The sequence below is a fragment of the Leiobunum rupestre genome, chromosome 6 (assembly GCF_980474605.1).
Source record: "Leiobunum rupestre chromosome 6, qqLeiRupe1.1.hap1, whole genome shotgun sequence".
Lineage (NCBI taxonomy): Eukaryota > Metazoa > Arthropoda > Arachnida > Opiliones > Sclerosomatidae > Leiobunum > Leiobunum rupestre.
Window position 1 is genome coordinate 50,400,210 of NC_143389.1, and position 18,436 is coordinate 50,418,645.

Genomic DNA, 18,436 nt, shown 5'->3' on the forward strand with positions numbered 1-18,436 from the left:
TTCTGGTTCTATGTTTGTTTTCTCCGGTATTTTATTTTAACAAATTTTAAAATGTAGCTTTAAAATCTATTTTAATCTATTAAACTTTTTGTAAGTGTCGCATCACAAACTTCGATTAAATGGTAAAGATAACTTTCATGGACGATTGGTTAGCACGTAGGTAGGAGTAGGACGACGGTATGACCCGGCGTTAAAATTCTTAAGCCTTGGTTAGTCATTTTTTTTTTCATCCGCCAGTCTCGAATTATTGTGCAATGGAGAATAAGAGTATTTTCACGTGTTACCTATGTGGTTTGAACGAAAATTTTGATTATTTTGGAATAACGCCACCTTACCTTAGATCTGTGAAGTAAGTATCTTAAAATTACTTTTGACTAGAGAGTCTGTTGATAAAGTTAAGTTTTATTTAAAAGATTTAAGGAGGAAGCTTATTTGTTGAAGGACCCTTTCCAACCTCATGGTGAAGGTCTTTTTATCATACTAGGTTCTCATTGCTCCCTCTGTAATCTTATTGTTTGCCAATCACAGGTATGCAGATTTGAAAATGTTATGCCATTGTATCTAGTATTAGTTTCTAGTACACATTTTAATGGATCCTAGTTAATAGTATATTTAAACCTTTCTTTTGGGTAAAATGATGGATTTTAAATTGACAATGCATGAAATGCGAAGCTGTCGACCTGTAATTTTAAATTATCCACATGAATGCTTTTTTCTTAATCAATGAGTTAGAAAACCTGGTTCCTGCAGTTGTATATAGTCTATTTGATAAAGTAGTTTGATGAACTTGTGAACGCCATTCCTATCACAAAAAAACACAGAACGGTATTAAGAATCCTCAAGAAATTTTACCTTTAGAAACAATCAAATTAAAAATGATTTGAGTTCTTTCACTGTCAAGTAGAATTCTTTTTATTTTGACGTATCCCAGACGTTGCTAAAACATTTTTAAGTTAGATACTTTCAAATCTTTCATTTAAATACATGCAGCTAGTTAAGATATCGAATACTCTGGTTCCTTAAAGACTTAATTAAAAGGCATTATATTATGTATTGCAATATAACATATCAAATTTCAATGTAGGACTGTAGTATTTTCTATTCAAAACGATTTTGTATGAGATGCGCCCAAAAACATGCCAAAGAATTTCCACCTCAAATATTAAAGGTAGAGTCGAATGATTAGGGAAATAATACCAACTGTATTAGAAATACACTAATTGATCTTTAATTTTATTAGGAAATAAAACCATTCAAACCTGAGGGTTTTCAATCATAAATATAAATTTCAACTAAAAACAAAGATGTGGTATGTAAGTGAGCTAAATTTAATTATGTCTGTTTGCCTAAATGTTCATATGCCTTTCCATTTGTGTACAATCTATAAATACTGAAATAATAAGATATTTAAATTTGTTTTTATAAGAAATGTGAATTAAGAAAAATAATTAAAAAATTACTGATGAAAATTTATTTGAAGATAATGATTCAAAGATGGCTAATCTTGCTAAAAGCGGAAATGACATTACCTATATCAAAAGAAAACTAAGATTTGCCATAGTTAAAAAGTTAACGCTACATTTTGACAATCTTAAGGCGCTAGGGGTTAAAATTATGTCTTGAAAGGTAGAGTTAATTTTTTATCTTAGTTTCTAGTTCAGTTAAAATAGTTTCAGAAATATAATTAACAGTGTGATATCACAAGCTTATTTTTAGGCATCTATTTTGCACATGATTTGGTCAAAAAAAATTAAACACTAGTTACATTTAGGCTTCTAAAATGATAGAAATTAAGATGAAAGTGAAAAATTTTACAATACGTGACAGATATGTGAGTGTATGACAAGCCAAGTTTTAGCGAAAAAAAGGTGATTTAAAAAGGGGAAAAAAATAAACAGGAACATTTCTTATAAAAACAATTATCACGCACAAGGACTCCTATCATTATAGTGTGCGAAAAAAAAAATGTCTTTAAATATATAAATATTAGACTTATTGCGCCACAAAAAAAATTACTACTTTGTCCACTAAATGCATTACAGAAAATGGCAGGTCAAATTTGTCGTTTTTAAACTTTTGCACTATTTTTTTTAATTTTTACAAATCACTTGTTTTGAGGTGTTATTTAAATCGCTGTTGCGTCTTTTAAAGAGGAGGTCAGGATATCGTTATCATTTGGGAAGCTCCAATTAATGTTATAATCATTCACTTAATCACTTTCCTTTCTTAAAACAATTTCCTTCTGTCACGCACAATGTTGTCCCCACAGTACAACAATTTCTTTTTTTTTTGTAAATTGTATATAACTTGAGTAGAATGTCTCATCCTCCTAACCCGTATTTGGTCTCTTATTTACAAGAGAGATGAAGGTTTAATTGGTTGATAAAAAGCTATATAATATTTATTCTCATCTCCTTTCGGCTGAAACATCTCCGTTTCGCGATTCAGAGTGTCGCGAGTCTCCATGGCTGGCTGTGTCCGATTGACTACCACTATCAGTCCCACTACCACTACTACTACTACTACTGCTATTTTGGCCATTTGTCGATGTTTCCGAAAGTGTCCGTCTTTTTGGTTGAAATTCTGTGATAATCACTGTTACATTGTTCACTGTCACAGCTTTTTGTTGTGCACTACTTCTGTCTATATTCTTTAGTCTCGGCCTTTATAAAGATAAAAATTGTTAGTTTACATTATTAACAATTAAGCAAAAACATAAAATACACCAACCTTATCTTCTTAGCAGGTTTGCCATCTGCAGAAGTTGTACCCTTTTTGTCTCCTTTTTCTAATTTAGATGACACTTTAGGTTTAGGTTGTGGTTGGGTATATTGCTGGGCAACTTGTTGCGCCACCAGCTGGGGATTTATGCGCGGTTTCCTTGAGCAGAAATATCTACTTAGTTAAATCAAGACATTTCGATGTTTAAAAAATTAATTTAGTACATACCTAGTGGAAGTTCCTTTCCTAACATCACACATTAAGCACTTGAAGGCTTCCGCAGAGTTGCGGTAGGTACAAACGCTACAATCCCAATAGTTTTCTTCTATAGCTTTATTGTGCCTTTTATTTCTTCTGTAACAAAGGGTTCTTTATGGGAAATTCTTCATTTTGCTTTAAAATGTGTAAGCCGAAAATATGGGCCAATATATTCATTGACACGCCGACTCCTAACTAAGTGTAGGTATCACTTTGTCTATTTATTAAATAGATATTTTTTGTCTTGGTTTTTGGGAATTTTATCAATAAGACGTGTAAAATTATTTCCTAATGAATATAAAAGAGGCTTGCAAATAATTTTTAGGGCCTCATGTTCGCATTCTCAGCCCTCCGTCGCTCTCTCCCGTCCCTCATAGAGATCGATGCAGTGCACACTAACCTCGGTCAGCGAACTAGACTACAATAAGCCTAAATATTTTAAGAAAGGAAACGATGGAAGAGATAGTCCCTGATCTGAATAAATTTCATTTCTGGGCTCTGATTTATAAGGCCAACAAAAGGGATGGAGAAAGGATCGTTCTTAATTGATTCAAAAACGAAGCCTACCTGTTTGGACTCTTCTTGGAATCCATAGCTCATGAGCAAACCACTGATTGAAACGCGTTACCCCTCTATACTCGAGTTGATAGAAAATTGCCTCTGAATTCCTCGTCTTCCTGTTCTCTCACCTCTCGTGAACTCAAAATGGCGAACGCTAATTTTTGACGTCACTGGGCCTTTTCTGTTTCTCGTGCCATCTAGTTTTTGTAAACAAAAAACAGCTGTGTGCGAGACTGCTATTCATAATTTATGTCGACGCTCTCCTTAACTCGATCAAAGAAATTAAACCTTTCGAAGTATGCCTATATACTTTTACGAGAAATGCGCCTAAAATAACCTCCCAAATTTTTCGCTCAAAATCGTACCACCATGGTACCACCTAAGTTCATCTTTGTAATTAAAATCAGAAGAGATAATCGGGGTCACAATCTCCTCTTAAATAATAATAAACCATAATTTTGTTTTAGATGTAAAACATTACTCGGGTATAATTATTCTTTAATATATATTTATTATTATTTTTGCCATAGGCCAAACCCGAACAAATTCGCCAAATGGGAACAATAAAGTAAAATTATATACCTAGATATAATTTGGAGGATTTTTGAGGATAGAAATTGAAAGTCACAAGGTCTTTTTAGTGCAATTAATTTCTTATCGCAAGATGTGATTTTATTTGGCTGTACTAGGGTAATTCCTGCAGATGGCGAAACCTTCACAAAAACCCGTTCCAAATCCATCGAAAGGGGGTAGAGGCGGGGGAGACCCGTAGCCTCGCTGGAGAGTAGCGATTCTTTGACGTAGTTATAGTAAAGGCCGAAGCCGAATTTCGATCGCCGTGGCTATTAAATCCCCCTATAAGAGGTATTTTCGTTCCAAAGGGAGCATTCATTCGGATTGTCGGTAGCTGGGGCGACGGTGCGTCGTTAGAAAAGCGGCTTTTGTTGTTCGTGCGCGTTTCAGTTTTGGCTGGACCATTTTGTTTCTGTTCTCTCTTTTATACTCCGGTTTTCTTTAACCTGAAAGATTTCCCGCTCGGAACGAGAAGGGTTTCTGCATTTTTTCCTCCAAGTGAAAGAAGGAGTTGTCGGAATCGGAAAGTATCGCGTCCAGTCGCAATTTGAAGAACTAACAACATGACGTGCGTGTACGGCGGCTCTAGCTCTTCCACGACGATCGCCCAAATGCCCACGGAAGTGAAAAGGGTTTTGCGTGAAGCCGTCGACTCTCATTCCTCTTCGATCTTGTCAGAGAACGGCAAATGCTGCGGCGGCGGATTCAAAGCCCAGTCTCCTCGGCCGGACGAAGACGACGGTAAGAAACGGAACCTGTTGTCTTACGACCAAGCTCCCTCTTACCTAAAAAACAATCGTTTCATTCGTTCCGGATACCGCGTGTTCTTAAACACCTGGGAATGCTTGCAAAGCGTTTTCTGGTGGTCCAACGAGACCATGAACATTTGGACCCACTTGGTCGGGTTCCTCTTCTTCCTGGGGTTAATGATCTACGACATCTTCGTCACAATTCCCGCTTTCCAGCCCTCGTTGGGTGAAAAGGTCGTCATGCTCAGTTTGGTAGTGGCCTACCAGGTCACCATGCTGCTGTCGGTCGGCTTTCACGTGTTCGGCGCCCGCTGCGAGAACACCTACTACGACTGTCTGAAGTGGGACGTGGCCGGCATTATCCTCAGCTTCGCCGCCATTTTCATCTCCGGAATCCACTACGCCTTCGCCTGCTTCCCGCTCTGGAAGTCCTTCTACGAAATCCTAATCGGTTGCCTGTCCATCGTCGTCCTGGTCACCCACATCAAGTCGGAGGATAGGTCTTTCAAGGGCGACCGCAACCGCATCATCCTCTTCCTGGTCTGGGCCCTCTTCGGTTTCGTGCCCACCGCCCACTGGACCTACTTAGAGGGCGGCTTCGGCCACCCTCTGATCCAAGCCCTACTGCCCCGAGTCGCCGGTATGTACTGTCTGATCGCCGTGGCTTTCTTCTTCTACGCCACCCGCTTTCCGGAAAGGTGCTGCCCGGGACGCGTGGACTACGTGGGATCGAGCCATCAGTGGTGGCACGTCTTCATCGTCGTCGCCCTGTATTGGTGGCACGAAACCGGCATTCAGTACGCCGTTTACCGACAATTACATCCGTGCGTCCAAGATTCCTTAGTTTCGGTGGCCCAAAGGTTACCTTAACTTCGCGTCTCGTTTTAGGACTTAATAAAAAATTTCATTTCGAATCTACTTAAGGACTAGAAGGACAATTTTTTCAACCCTCCGACTGCCGTTTGTTGTTGTCGTTAAAAGACCACCCTTGTCGTTCAAGTCTTTTCGAGTGTAAATATCCATATTGTTACGAAATCATTGTTTCGCGTAATCATGTTCTATTGTAATTAAGGCGTGCAGAAAGAAGAGTGTATCATTATTATCGTAAGAATAGCTTCCGGACGGATCGTTGGTTTTTTAAATGAATTATAAGTTATTTGTCCGTTGCCCCCCCCCCCCCCCTTAGAGGTTTTTGGTTATGTTGCGTTATATCGTGGGTTATAGTTGTTAAGTGTGATACTCGGCGTTCCAGTGATAAGACACGTCGTTCAGGACGTGCTGTGCTGCTGGCTGGTACTAGTATTATACTTCTAAAAATAGTTAACATTACTCGATTGGAATCCAGCCAATCGGAATTGGGCTATTCTCTCTCCCTTCAAATAAGCTTTGACGCCTCGGAAGACATTTGTTACAAAAATTATTATTCGCTTCCATCGTAATTTTCCATAATATCGAAAAATCTTCCAAATTCTAACGTAACCTTTGAAAGCAATATTATCAACCACTCGGAAAAAAACAGCTTTATCTTGAAGGCCTTGTCATTGATAAGCCCTTTTTTAAGAGTGATTTTTTTTTAACGCAAAAAGAATGAGATCCGATGGCCATTTGAACCACTTGTTTTTAAGGGTGTTTAGTCGCGTAGGGGCACCGTCAGCTTTTTAACGCTTAGGATTAATTTAAAATGAAAAAATGCGAATCGCCCGTACGAGTACGTTTTTTCTTTCATTTTTTTTGCGAAGCGAAGGTGTGTCGGAAATAGAATCTACTGTCCCCAATTTACTCAGTCGAATTGAGCTCACGCCTCTCTTCCTCCGCCGCGGGACATTTCCATATCTCGGAAACAATTAGACATCCGGAGAATTTATTTCGCAATTGCCACTCGATATCATTGAACGGAAAAAATAGGAAGCGTGAGAAGAGGCCTTCGGGTGGCGTTCGTTATGCCCCCTCAAAGGGTTTCTCCCTCGTTCCCAATCAACAAATATAATATATTACATCTTGTTAAAATTTAAATTTTTAAAAACCAACACTTCGATTTCAAACTGAATAATATACTCAATATTCTAGCTCATTATTTTAACGCTTTTTTTTAAATATTACCTATGTAAATAAGTATTTAAATTCGCGACTATCTAAATTTTCAAAAGTATTAAGTCGAATACGATAATTCATGTAAATAAACGCGCGTTTGACTGTTAAAAATGACAAAAATGTTTTATAAATTTGCCTTTTCCTCTATCAATAAAAATTATCATTGAATTATAGAAAATAGCGGAATTTTATTGTTCCAAATAAACCGTTCCGTACATTTAAAGTTTCCCGCGTCCAAAACAAAAACTGTCGTTCTAGCTCTAAAAATATAATCTCGAAACGGAGAAGTTTTCACTTGTTGTATTTCCGAACTCGTCTATCTCGGAACAGAAGCGGAAACTTTTTTATTATTTTTCTCTTTCTTGATTTGCTAGGGTCGCTTAGCGTAACAGGTTGTATCTTCGGCCATTTTAGGTCAATGTTCCCTACTCGCGGTACTTAGAAGCACCCTATTTTAAATAATAATGATGATGTTTCAAATTGAGTTTTCGAACTTGTTTTAGTTTTTTTTGCATTTAATAAACGGATGTCTTTTTTTGGATACCGGATATTCGGAACAGTTATTTTTTTTGTATTACTTGGTCGCGAGCTAGGGGGAGAAAATGAACCGTACAAGTTTTATTTTTACCGAGACTATAAAGTAAATACGTAAGATTGTTAAATTAATAAAATTAGTTTTTGTTTCGTCATAGCGTGTCGAATTCTTAATATGATTTCGTCAATCACGTGGAAAGGGTAATTTAGTTTCCACCGTCTCGCTGTGACGGAACTACCGAAAGTCTCAAGGCAGTCGATATGGATACAAATATTCTGGGAGAGACGGACAGTTTCAAACTAGTTTTTGAGTCTCGAGTTGCGCAATATTTTGACGAAAAAAATGTGCATTCAGTTTTCCTCCTTATTTCCTGTCTTTTTCAAAATATTATTAATATAATAACTGTTCGTTTAAAAAACATACGGTTTAGCTTGAATAAACGCGTATTGTTTTTTGTTTTTGGAATTTCTCTGTAAATAGTTATACAAAACGTTTATAATAAAAGATTTTTAATAAGAAATTGTATAGTTGTGTTTTTAACGCTAAAGGTGTTTGGTGTTGAATTTCATTGTTTACTAGGTAACCTACATTTTTTTTAATTGGTACAGCATCCAAAAGACAAATTATCGAGATTAAATAATTGAGCAGTGTGGAAAAAAAGGATGACACTGGCCTTACGTATAAGATATGATGGCGTATTGTAATTAAGCCCGGGAAAGCGTTTATAGTATTATAAAATGACAGTTTAGCCACGGTAAAATGGGCTAGCGTTAAGTTTTAGGTTTGGCGTCCAGGAAGTGAACAATGGCTGGAGGGCTAACAGGGAAAAAAGATCAGCCACGATGATCGACTATTTTGGGAAGGAGGAAAATGCCGGACACTAAATATCAAGGAAAACGAAAGTAAATTTCAATCACTTCTTTTCACAGCCGAAAGAACGGGGGGGGGGGTAAAGTATACGTATGACCCCCCCCCGAATGATAACGAAAGTGATACTTTTCAGAACGTCATTTTGACGTCAGCCACACTTGTCCGTCCGCTTCGGAATCTTAATAGACAGGCGAAGCCAGCGCTAGACGTAGCTTTGTCGTGTACAACACTGTGTGTAAGTTTTCAAAGTGGTGTATTTTCTATTAAACTAATGAAACCAGAAGTTTATGATATCACGTATGATAAAGGTTCGCGTCTATGCCATTAGAAGGGAACGCACACCTTCGCAGGCTCCAATGGACGCGAATTTCCCTCCAAACCACGGATGTGCACACGGCATCACGGCTCAAATTTACCGCGTGTGTTACTCCACCCGAGGATCTAAAATGTAAAATTTACTAATCATAGGAATATCCGAATATGTACGAACTTAGAAACCATATTATCTCGATTTTATGGTTTTAGAAACTCGCAATATAATGTATTTGGCCACGTACTTGTTTGGGGGGGGGGGGGTGCATTTCGCCGACTCCTCACTTTGCCGCCTCTTCATTTGGCCAACTTTTAATTAGGCCGACTGCTCATATGTCCGAATACCCATTTGGGCGACAGCTCCTTTGGTCGACTTTTCAGCCCCGTTCTTTATAACCATGCTGGGCCTCCAAAAACGCGACCTAGAGGACAGTACCTAGCCAAACGCACCTAGTATCGTCCAACCGCCAAATGAGCAATCGGCCAAATGAGCAGTCGGCCAAATGAGCAGTCGGCCAAATGGACAGTCGCCGTAACGTGCATTTTGTGGTCGGCCCAATGAGAAGTTGGCCAAACGAAACTCTCCCCTTGTTTCAAGCGAATAACATTAGCAGTATAGGGAGATTAATACTTATCTCCCAAGAATTGTATAATAATTAATAATTATCAGCTAGGCTAATACCCAAGGCACCACCTTAGGCCTAAGTCATCGAGTGACTTTTAAAGCCTTTAATTCAGGTGGCCGGGTTACAATGCGTAGGAGGGTGGCGGCGGCAAGCCCTTCACGTCGCGCGAGCCAACAGCTCCCTACACGAACTATTACCGTTAACCTCTACAAGTTTTTATGGAAAGGGAAAACCCCTTAAACCAGTGGGGAGAGAACTTGCAAACTCAACGCCAACCTCCGCTGGAACGAGTAACCTTTTGACCTTTTTTTTAATTTTTCACGTTTTACGTCTTGGTATCTGAAAGTTTCGAATCGGTCATCTGGGAAAATTTAATCGTGTTTTCTCTTTCTATCCTCTTGGGGCAAAGAATGTAAGTTTCCTGGGGCAGATTTAGATTGAGAAGGGCTACAACGTTTGGGACGCTTCTTCGTTTATATTTTTCTTTCGTATTTGCTAAGCCTAAACGGTAAACCTTTTCAATTTTCATACTCAACAACTCTAGACCTCGATGCGACGATGGCTGCTGATGATTGTAAATATTTAGAACGTCTGCGTATATAAAATGATGGCGTGATTTTTGACCCAAAAACCTGGAAAGGTTTGAAATTCCACGAGCTCGCCCACCTTCTATTGATTATCCGCGTCCAATAACACACTCAATCAATATAAATATTGGTTGATTTTATCAGATAAAGCGATTTTATCGTATAAATGCGATTTAATCGGATAAAATCGCGTAGCACCAGAAGTATATTATATATTGCTCTCGGAAAAACGTATGCCGCTAATGTTATTTGCTTGAAACAGTTACCTTCGCAGGCTTCATAATACAAAAATTATAGTGTGGAGTAAATTCGTTATTAAAGCAGTGGGATAAACCCCTCATTGTAGATCGGCTATATGGGATAAAGGGAAATTTAGGTTAAATTGATAGTTTTAGTGGAATTTTTGATAATGAAATATTTTAATACATTTGGTTGGAAAAAGTTTAAAAAAATTGTTATTTCTAGCTCGTCCCGATAGTCTCGACATATTCATTCTCCCTGACAGTGGCGTAAATAGCGCCCCCGCAGCGGCCCCCAAACGTTTATGATTAAAATCTGTGCTATTTAAAAGGCCCCCCGAGTCGTTTTTCGCGGGGGGGGGGGGCGAGTTCCTAGTTACGCCACTGCTGGCAGATACTGAGAAGAGAGACGCTCTCAGTATGCTCTTATCAAATATAATTCAGTTTGTGATATTTAAAATAATATTGTTTCACTTTGTACTTTTACCTATGAAAACATGAAATGATAAAAATTGGCAGGAGTATTACAAAAAAGATCAGGGATTTGAAATCCGAAAACTTTGTACGAACCCTGAAGACATAAATAAATATCAGTACGCGGTGTAATACGGGCGGTAAATTTTGGAGTGTTTCCGCGGTTTGGTGATGGGAGTAGTATGTCCTTTGTAAACTGCCTCGAGTCTGAGAAAGGACACGTTTCATTTCTACAACCTAGATGGATACTTCTCTCGTATTATATATACTTCTGATACTAGATAATGAAGAAAAATAAACATGTACTCGAGGGAAATTTTCCCGTTTTATTATTATCAAAATGGTAAAAACGGGTTTTAGAGATAATCGCTTCAAAAGTAAGAAACATTTTCAAATGAACGGAAACACTTTAGGTAAAATACCATTTAAAAGTTTGGAAAATACTAGGGAACGAAAATATCAAGCGCCTCCAATTAATTAATTTAATATCAATTTCGTCGGTGTATCTGTCGTTAAATTAAATCGTTCGGGGGTTTCTCCGGCTTATATGACGTACGTAGGTTGATCGCGAAACGTAAACATTCTTGAAGGTAACAAATTCTTTCATACAATGCACGTTTTTAACGTAAAATGATCTGATAGTAGAGAGTGAAGGTACTATTAAAATTCCTATTGACGTATTTTGGTTTCATAAACCCACGTAAACCAGCCAGAAAAAGTAATAACCTCCAAAAAGACGAAGATTCTTATCTTTTCGATAGTTACTTTTTATTATTTAACCTTGATATTTTTTCTGTTATCGTCTTAAGAATTTTAAACTAACCCCCTCCGTTCAGTAAATCATCGTTTTCGTCCGCGAATTTATTTTTAGAGCGATATTTTTAGCAGACTCTCTATTGTAAAAGTTTGTATTCAAGTAATAACAAAAACTCGAATCCTCCAAAGTAGATCAAACTTGTTTTTTATTCCGCGTAAACACGGCGGCTTTCCAAGGGCGCCTTACGTTCCGTTTCAATCTCGCCGCTGCTGGTATGGGTTCTGTCGCGTTGGAAAACATTTTAAGCGAATGAATACGGGTATTTGCTCACTTAAGCGTGGTGTTTTCCGTTTTTCGACAGCACCTACTCAGCGTGTCAATAACCAGCCTCCTTCGCTCGCGTAAAAATTACCATATTTTTAATTTTACGCAATTTAATAGAATGACTACTGAATAAATATTACATCATTGTTATCCGAATCTCCCATTACTTTTGTTGAATGGAAATCGGTCAAGATCGTTCCCACAATCGCGTGCAAGACTGTTTTTTTTAGTTTTGGGACGAAGTAGAGGAATAAGCGGGGTATATCTCAACAATAGCCCCTTTAATAATAATAGCTTTTTAGGGCATTATTGTTTAAATACACGCTGTTCAAACCCAAAATTGTTTTTGGGGGTAAAGGCTTGTACTATGAAATGTTTCCAAACGGAGCTAAATTCTTGGTTAATGTTTCGTACGCTAGAACATTAAAAGACACGAAGAAGAAAACAAAAATCAGGGAAAACATTAAACCTTAAAATCGCTCGCTTATTTTAGCCGAGTTTTCACCACTGTTGGTCGGTACTTCCTTTTACTTCTAATGTTCCACTACATTTTGGTATTTCTGTAAAGGATGGAAGTAGGCGTGGATTAAAATTGTATATATTTGCCGCGAGATGTCGAAGACAGTTTGCTACGCTCAACGATAAATTACCCCAAGAAGGACTCGTAATCAGGTATTTTTTATTACGTTGAGCGATTCCGAACTTTTAGCGTCGCCATCTGTTGACATTAAAAAAAAATTTAAAACACGGCAATGGGGGACGTGACTGCCTTGCAATGACGTTGCACCCTAGGTTTTAACTCATTTTGACGCCGCTAGGTAGCGTAGCTTCGAATTCGGCAGAGATGAACGGATCACGATGACAAGTCCATCTTGGATGTAGTTTGTCCATTATATGTTTGGAATTCAGTACCTTAGAATATGGGACAATAACGCCTTCTTTGTAGCGAAAGTTTGTCCGCTTTTTAAAAACAAAACTTAAACGATCGTTCGTGTGAAAGAGTTTCACAAAAAATCTGAATCAGACGAACTTTCGCGTATTCTTGGTACCCGCGAGTGCTTTCCTGGTGTTATCACACTGCTTTCCACAGTTCGCCGAATAAACATTGCATTTTAACGTAACATTGCACGCGCGTACCACGTGATTGTGATAAAACGTGTACTTGAAAAATCTGGCAGTGTCGTAGGTGGTAAGTTTTCGCAGGTTCAGTTGTGTTATAAATTTACGGGAACATAGGAAATGTTTGTGGTAATTTCGCCATCACTGATTCGATTTGACTTAAGTAAGCTACTATTTTTTCGAGGGGAGTAAACTGATGCGCGCGTTGTTATCGCGCAAATATTTCGATATCAATTTAAGTTGAATGGAAAAAAAACATCGATTAGCTTATTTTCTTACAAATCTGCGTACAGGCTACAAAAATTCCGATAAGGGTATAAAATACGCCCTCTTTTTTGGAGCCCGTCAACCTTTAATTTGTCGCCGTTCCTCGTAGATGCCCGCATTCTGGAAGCCTTCTCATCACAGTGATAGCATGGATTTCGGAGGTTCTTCAGCTCCCAGGAGCCGCCTCGGCCGAATAGTTCTGGTCATTTTCGTCTTTGCCTTTATCTTTGTATTGATTTCCACCGTCTTCTTCGCCTTCTCGACATGGAAGTCCAAGGAGAACGTCAACTTGGTTCTCTTCCCCAGTCCCAACGCCGACACCATCAAAGTCCGGGTCGACGGAAACATCGAAGTCAAGAGCGTCGGAATTAATCAAGTGGAAAAGATGATCGCCAATCCGTCCTGTCCTAGAATTGAAGGCACGTATATAAACGCCTGAATAAAACTTATTCAAAAATTCGTCAGGACGTGCTAACTACTCTTTATATAGTTATTGCCACTCGGGCTTACACTTGGGGAACATCGACGCAAAAAAAATTAGCCTAATGGCGATTTTTATGTCGCCGTTCGACGTCGTGGCGTTTATAAAGTAAATTTCTTACTTAGTTGAATTGATTATGGATTGTATTTTGAACCACTGTGGCTGGAGTAGAGTAGCCAAACAAATTGGGGTTAAATGCAAAACGGGAAATGTTACGGACAATTCTTGGCATAGTTAAGCCACTGGGCTGGACAGTCTAAGCTGATAACCGACCAACTGAAAATATTTGGTTAAGTAGGAGTGTTTTATTGAAAGGTCTGTTATAGCTTAGTAACGTTTGTCTAAATGTTATTCTCCTTAGACAAAGATCGTTTCGACTGTCATCCCGAACCAAATGCCAACGAGGAATCGTGCCTTAGAAGAGGCTGTTGTTGGAAAAGCGCCGATGGTTCCACTTTTATCAACGGCCCGGCGCCTTTGGCTCTTCCTTCCTGCTTTTATCCACCCGATTATTCTGGCTACGAAATTGCCAAATCCTCTGAGAATAAGAATGGAATAACAGCCACTCTTAGACGAAAATTACCTTCCGGTTTCCCCAAAGATATCCAAGAAATTCGTTTGGATGTCACGTTCTTGGACGCGAACCGTCTCAGATTTAGGGTATTTATTTTATTTTAAAAGGTTCCGTTCGTTCCCTTTGTAATTATCACATTCACCAGATTACGGACGCAAACGCTATTCGGTACGAAGTTCCAGTTCCCGTTATTAGATCAGTAGCTAAAGGAAGGAGCGTCGATCGAAATTATGACGTGACCCTTGACCAAGGGAAATTGACCATTACCAGGAAAAACAACGGCCTCAAGATGTAAGAACCTCTCATCGGTTTGCTCTTTTTTAACATATTATTTCAATAAGCTGCTTTGAATTATAATATATAGTGTCGAAGCCAATCTAGCTACTATGATTTACGCCAACCAACTGCTACAACTCAACATCAAAGTCCCTACGCCAGGATTCTACGGGCTCGGTGAGAGTCAGGACCGTTTACGAAGGGGATATGATTGGAAACGATACGTTCTCTTTGCCAGGGATAGAAGTCCAGGGGTTAGTTTTGAAGAGGGTAAAGAAATTGAAAAAGTAAAGCCTTTGTTGATTTTTAGGAGAACCTTAACCTTTACGGAACTCATCCGTTTTATTTGCAAATGGAAGACGACAATCAAAGCCACGGACTTTTCCTTCAAAACAGCAACTTACTCGGTATGTTGAAAGACCAGACGTGTCACGAGACTATAATTTACTTGGAATTCGTTCAACGCTGAGATTCATTGTGTTCATATCTCTATAGATAATGCGAAAACGCCCCTTATTTCGTAATCTGTCACTATTTATCGTTTTGTCCTCGAGTAGAAATTCATAAACATAGGATAATAATGGACTATGCCTTTGATTTAAAAATCGTACAAAACATTATCTCGTACTTATGGCTATTTCCATCCCGTTTTCCCGACTTCCTAGAAATTGTGACCCAACCAAGTCCCGGAATCACCTTCCGTCCCATTGGAGGTGTCTTTGACTTTTACGTCTTGCTGGCTTCATCGCCGTCCGAGGTGGTGAGGCAGTACCAAGACTTAATTGGTCGCCCGATCATGCCTCCGTACTGGAGTTTGGGCTTTCACTTGTGTCGCTGGGGCTACAATAGTTTGAACAGAACAAAGGAAATCTGGCAAAAAAACAGAGACGCCAAAATCCCCTTTGTAAATATCCCTACAGACTTTTTTTAAACGAAGGATGACTGTTTAATACTATACTACTCAGGATGTACAATGGAACGACATTGACTACATGGACCACTACAACGATTTCACCTATGATAAGGATAGATTTGCCGGCCTGCCCGCTTTCATCGAGGAGTTGCACCAGGCGAACATGCATTACGTCATGATCATGGACGTGGGAGTCAGTGGGGCCGAGAAGAGGGGCACGTACCCGCCTTTCGACGATGGCGTCGACATGGACGTCTTCATCAAAAACACGACTGGCGATGTCCTGCTCGGACATGTTTGGAACGACGTAGATACCGCGTTTCCGGATTATTTACACCCCAGAGCCAACGAGTACTTCGCCGAACTCTACGCCAGATTATATAACGAAATGAAATTCGACGGTGCTTGGATCGTAAGAAAGTCCTTTACGCTTTCCCGTATCAACGTGGTATTCACGAAAATTCGTTGCAGGACATGAACGAACCCTCCAATTTAGTAGATGGATCTCTTTGGTCCTGTCCCAAGGACAATGAACTGGAATCTCCTCCCTACAAACCCCAAGGAATGGGCGATACCGAATACTTGTACGTCAAAACAATTTGCATGTCGTCTCGTCATTACTCCACTTTCCACTACAACGTTCACAATATCCATGGTTTCACTAACGGAATCGCTACAAACTAGTAAGCGTAACGAAGGAATGACCTCGTGAGAGTTTTTCAGAGTAAAGAGTCCATTTGTTTTTCAGTGCCTTGAATCAAATCATGCCGAATAAGAGGCCTTTCATCATCTCTCGATCAACGTACATGGGTCAAGGCTACTATACCGGACATTGGAGGTACGCGTTTCAATTAGCATTTACGGGCTTTAACGATCCGTCTAACGTCATTTATTTTGTAGCGGAGACACTCACTCTACCTGGGAGCATTTGAAATGGAGTATTCCTTGTGAGTAGCCTCGTTCAATTTAGTTCGATTGGCGTGGTAATCAATCTTTACGCGGTTTTTATTATTAGCTACTCTCAACTTTGCCATGTTTGGCTTTTCAATGATGGGAACCGACATTTGCGGCTTTACGGACAATACCACTATGGAATTATGCAGTCGTTGGCAGTCCCTCGGGGCCTTCTACCCATTCTCTCGTAACCATAACACCAATGATACCATAGTAAGATCTGTCTCGTTTCGTTCCTCGAACGAAGTACTTAATCGTCCTTTAATTACTCGTTACCAGGATCAAGATCCGGCGTCTATGGGAGGCACCGTTTTAACCGCCACCAAAAACGCCCTCGAAATCAGATACCGCCTTTTACCTTTTCTGTACACACTTTTCCACAAGAGCCACGCTTACGGTGACACTCTATTCCGGCCTCTCTTCTTCGAGTAAGAGCGACTCGTACTTGCGCGGCGACCAGAATCAAAATTAATTGACCGTTCCCTATTCAGATATCCCAGTGACAAAAACACCTACTCCGTGGACAACGTGTTCTTATGGGGTCCTTCGCTGATGATCGTGCCCGTTCTGGAGGAGGTTTGATAGCTATTCTCTTTTCTCCTCCAGAAATAATTCTTAACAGTTCGTTATTGCCAGAAATCAACCCAAGCCACTGCCTACATTCCCAACGATGTGTGGTATGATTACAAGACGGGTGCGTTAATTAAAGGGGTCGGTAGTCAAGTTACGTTTACGGCCGCTTTGGACGAAATTAACGTACTAGTCAGGGGAGGCTACATCATTCCTGCTCAGAAAGCCGCTTTGACCACGACAGATAGGTAAATTGCCTATTGAAGTTTAAAGGGAGTATAAAGTAGGTAATTCGATGGTGTAGGAAGCTGTTGGCTCGCGTGTCATGAAGGGCTTGCCACCACCCTCTTACGCATTGTATGGCATTAAAATCGCTTGGGTGTTATTAAATTAATTTTGAACGACGAATTTCAAGTTAGGCCGCTATAAGCGCTGTTTAATGACTTGTAGAGTGAAAAGTCTGTAGAAGCCTTTATTCCTACCATCTCGTGCAACATTCGGAAGGGGCGCCATTCTCGCGGGCGTTCCTCCGAGACCAGTGGCAGATCATTCATTCAAAAAAGATTCTTGATGGAAACTACGATCATGCTATACCAGAGTACGGTTTGGGCTGTTTTTGAAATCGGGATTTGAAATTAAATCACTGTCCCCAAATACTAACCCCAATTTTCAAAAACACTTTGTACTTCCTTTAAGAATTCCAAGAAGATTTTCTATTTAGTAACGCTGATTGGGGTTTTTCAGCCGCAAAAACCACTTCGAACTGATTGTAGCGTTGAAGAATGGCCAAGCCACTGGTGACTTGTTTTGGGATGACGGCGAAACCGCCGGTAACACTCGATTATTTCAAACAATATTTTATTTGCATCATCGTTTAAAATACCTTTCGTCTCGCTCTCGTTACAGACACCTACGAAAACAAACAATACAATTTTGTGGAATTTCAAGCCAAAAATGTAATTACTTAAATCAGCCTTTTTCCATAAGAAGCTCGATTAAGTACACTTTTGTATAATTAACAGAACGCCGTATCCGGAACGCCGAAAGTGTTCGGGTATAACTGTACAATGACCTTGGATCGCTTGGACATTTACGGAGTCGCTAAAGTCGCCCAAACGGTCACTGTTAACGGCCAAACCGCGAAGGCCAGTTACGACGCTAAGAGCCAGGTGCGTTTCGATTTCGAAGCCATTTCTTTTCCTTGTCTTAGCACCCTTTAATTCGTGGAATTTTTTGTACCGAAATATTTCAGCTCCTGAAGATCTCTGGCTTCCAGGCATCTTTATTGGATCAGCTCCAAGTACTTTGGAAATAATAAACTGTTTCATCCTCATAACAGGAGTTGAAATTTAAAACCTCTCTATTTTTTATTTGTCGAGACGTCTTTTAGCCCTTTGCGATAGTATTTAATTCCCTCTCCCCTCTTAGTTTTCGACGTCTGTGCCTATTGGAAGTAAATTATTGTTGTTTAATTCGAATTAAATGTATAAACACGACGAAATTCGTCGTTTTGATTGTAATGTAAATAAAGAGTTGTTGAAATTATTATATTTTCTTTCATCACCATTCTTTACCTTTTTGTGGTTCAGACCTTAATTTCAACTA

The 18,436-nt window shown here is 39.4% G+C and overlaps 3 protein-coding genes across 5 annotated transcripts; 2 read left to right on the top strand and 1 right to left on the bottom strand.

The window, feature by feature from the left end:
• Positions 1–37: 37 nt before the first annotated feature.
• On the top strand, positions 38–18,376 carry LOC149941372 (lysosomal alpha-glucosidase-like). Of its 2 annotated transcripts, XM_090179999.1 has the most exons (23): positions 38–177; positions 238–349; positions 414–528; positions 1,085–1,168; positions 1,241–1,313; positions 13,173–13,482; positions 13,906–14,204; positions 14,264–14,409; positions 14,483–14,648; positions 14,705–14,801; positions 15,060–15,298; positions 15,360–15,719; positions 15,779–15,990; positions 16,056–16,145; positions 16,208–16,254; positions 16,323–16,474; positions 16,541–16,689; positions 16,753–16,837; positions 16,898–17,079; positions 17,576–17,661; positions 17,738–17,787; positions 17,854–18,000; positions 18,084–18,376. In XM_090179999.1, the coding sequence occupies exons 5-23, from the start codon at positions 1,305–1,307 to the stop codon at positions 18,144–18,146; spliced, it is 2,889 nt and encodes a 962-aa protein (XP_090036125.1). In that variant the 5' UTR covers positions 38–177; positions 238–349; positions 414–528; positions 1,085–1,168; positions 1,241–1,304; the 3' UTR covers positions 18,147–18,376. The 2 variants fall into 2 exon arrangements, with proteins under 2 accessions (XP_090036125.1, XP_090036126.1); XM_090180000.1 differs by lacking the exons at positions 38–177; positions 238–349; positions 414–528; positions 1,085–1,168; positions 1,241–1,313 and having other exon boundaries at positions 13,393–13,482; positions 13,554–14,204.
• Positions 1,449–3,956, bottom strand: RYBP (ring and YY1 binding protein). Of its 2 annotated transcripts, none has more exons than XM_090180008.1 (4): positions 3,547–3,956; positions 2,950–3,072; positions 2,731–2,880; positions 1,449–2,663 (listed from the first exon to the last, which is right to left on the bottom strand). In XM_090180008.1, the coding sequence occupies exons 1-4, from the start codon at positions 3,570–3,572 to the stop codon at positions 2,408–2,410; spliced, it is 555 nt and encodes a 184-aa protein (XP_090036134.1). In that variant the 5' UTR covers positions 3,573–3,956; the 3' UTR covers positions 1,449–2,407. The 2 variants fall into 2 exon arrangements, with proteins under 2 accessions (XP_090036134.1, XP_090036133.1); XM_090180007.1 differs by having other exon boundaries at positions 2,950–3,075; positions 3,547–3,954.
• Positions 4,017–8,008, top strand: LOC149941374 (progestin and adipoQ receptor family member 3-like). The gene has a single exon (XM_090180005.1). The coding sequence runs from the start codon at positions 4,677–4,679 to the stop codon at positions 5,730–5,732; it is 1,056 nt and encodes a 351-aa protein (XP_090036131.1). The 5' UTR covers positions 4,017–4,676; the 3' UTR covers positions 5,733–8,008.
• Positions 18,377–18,436: the final 60 nt, after the last annotated feature.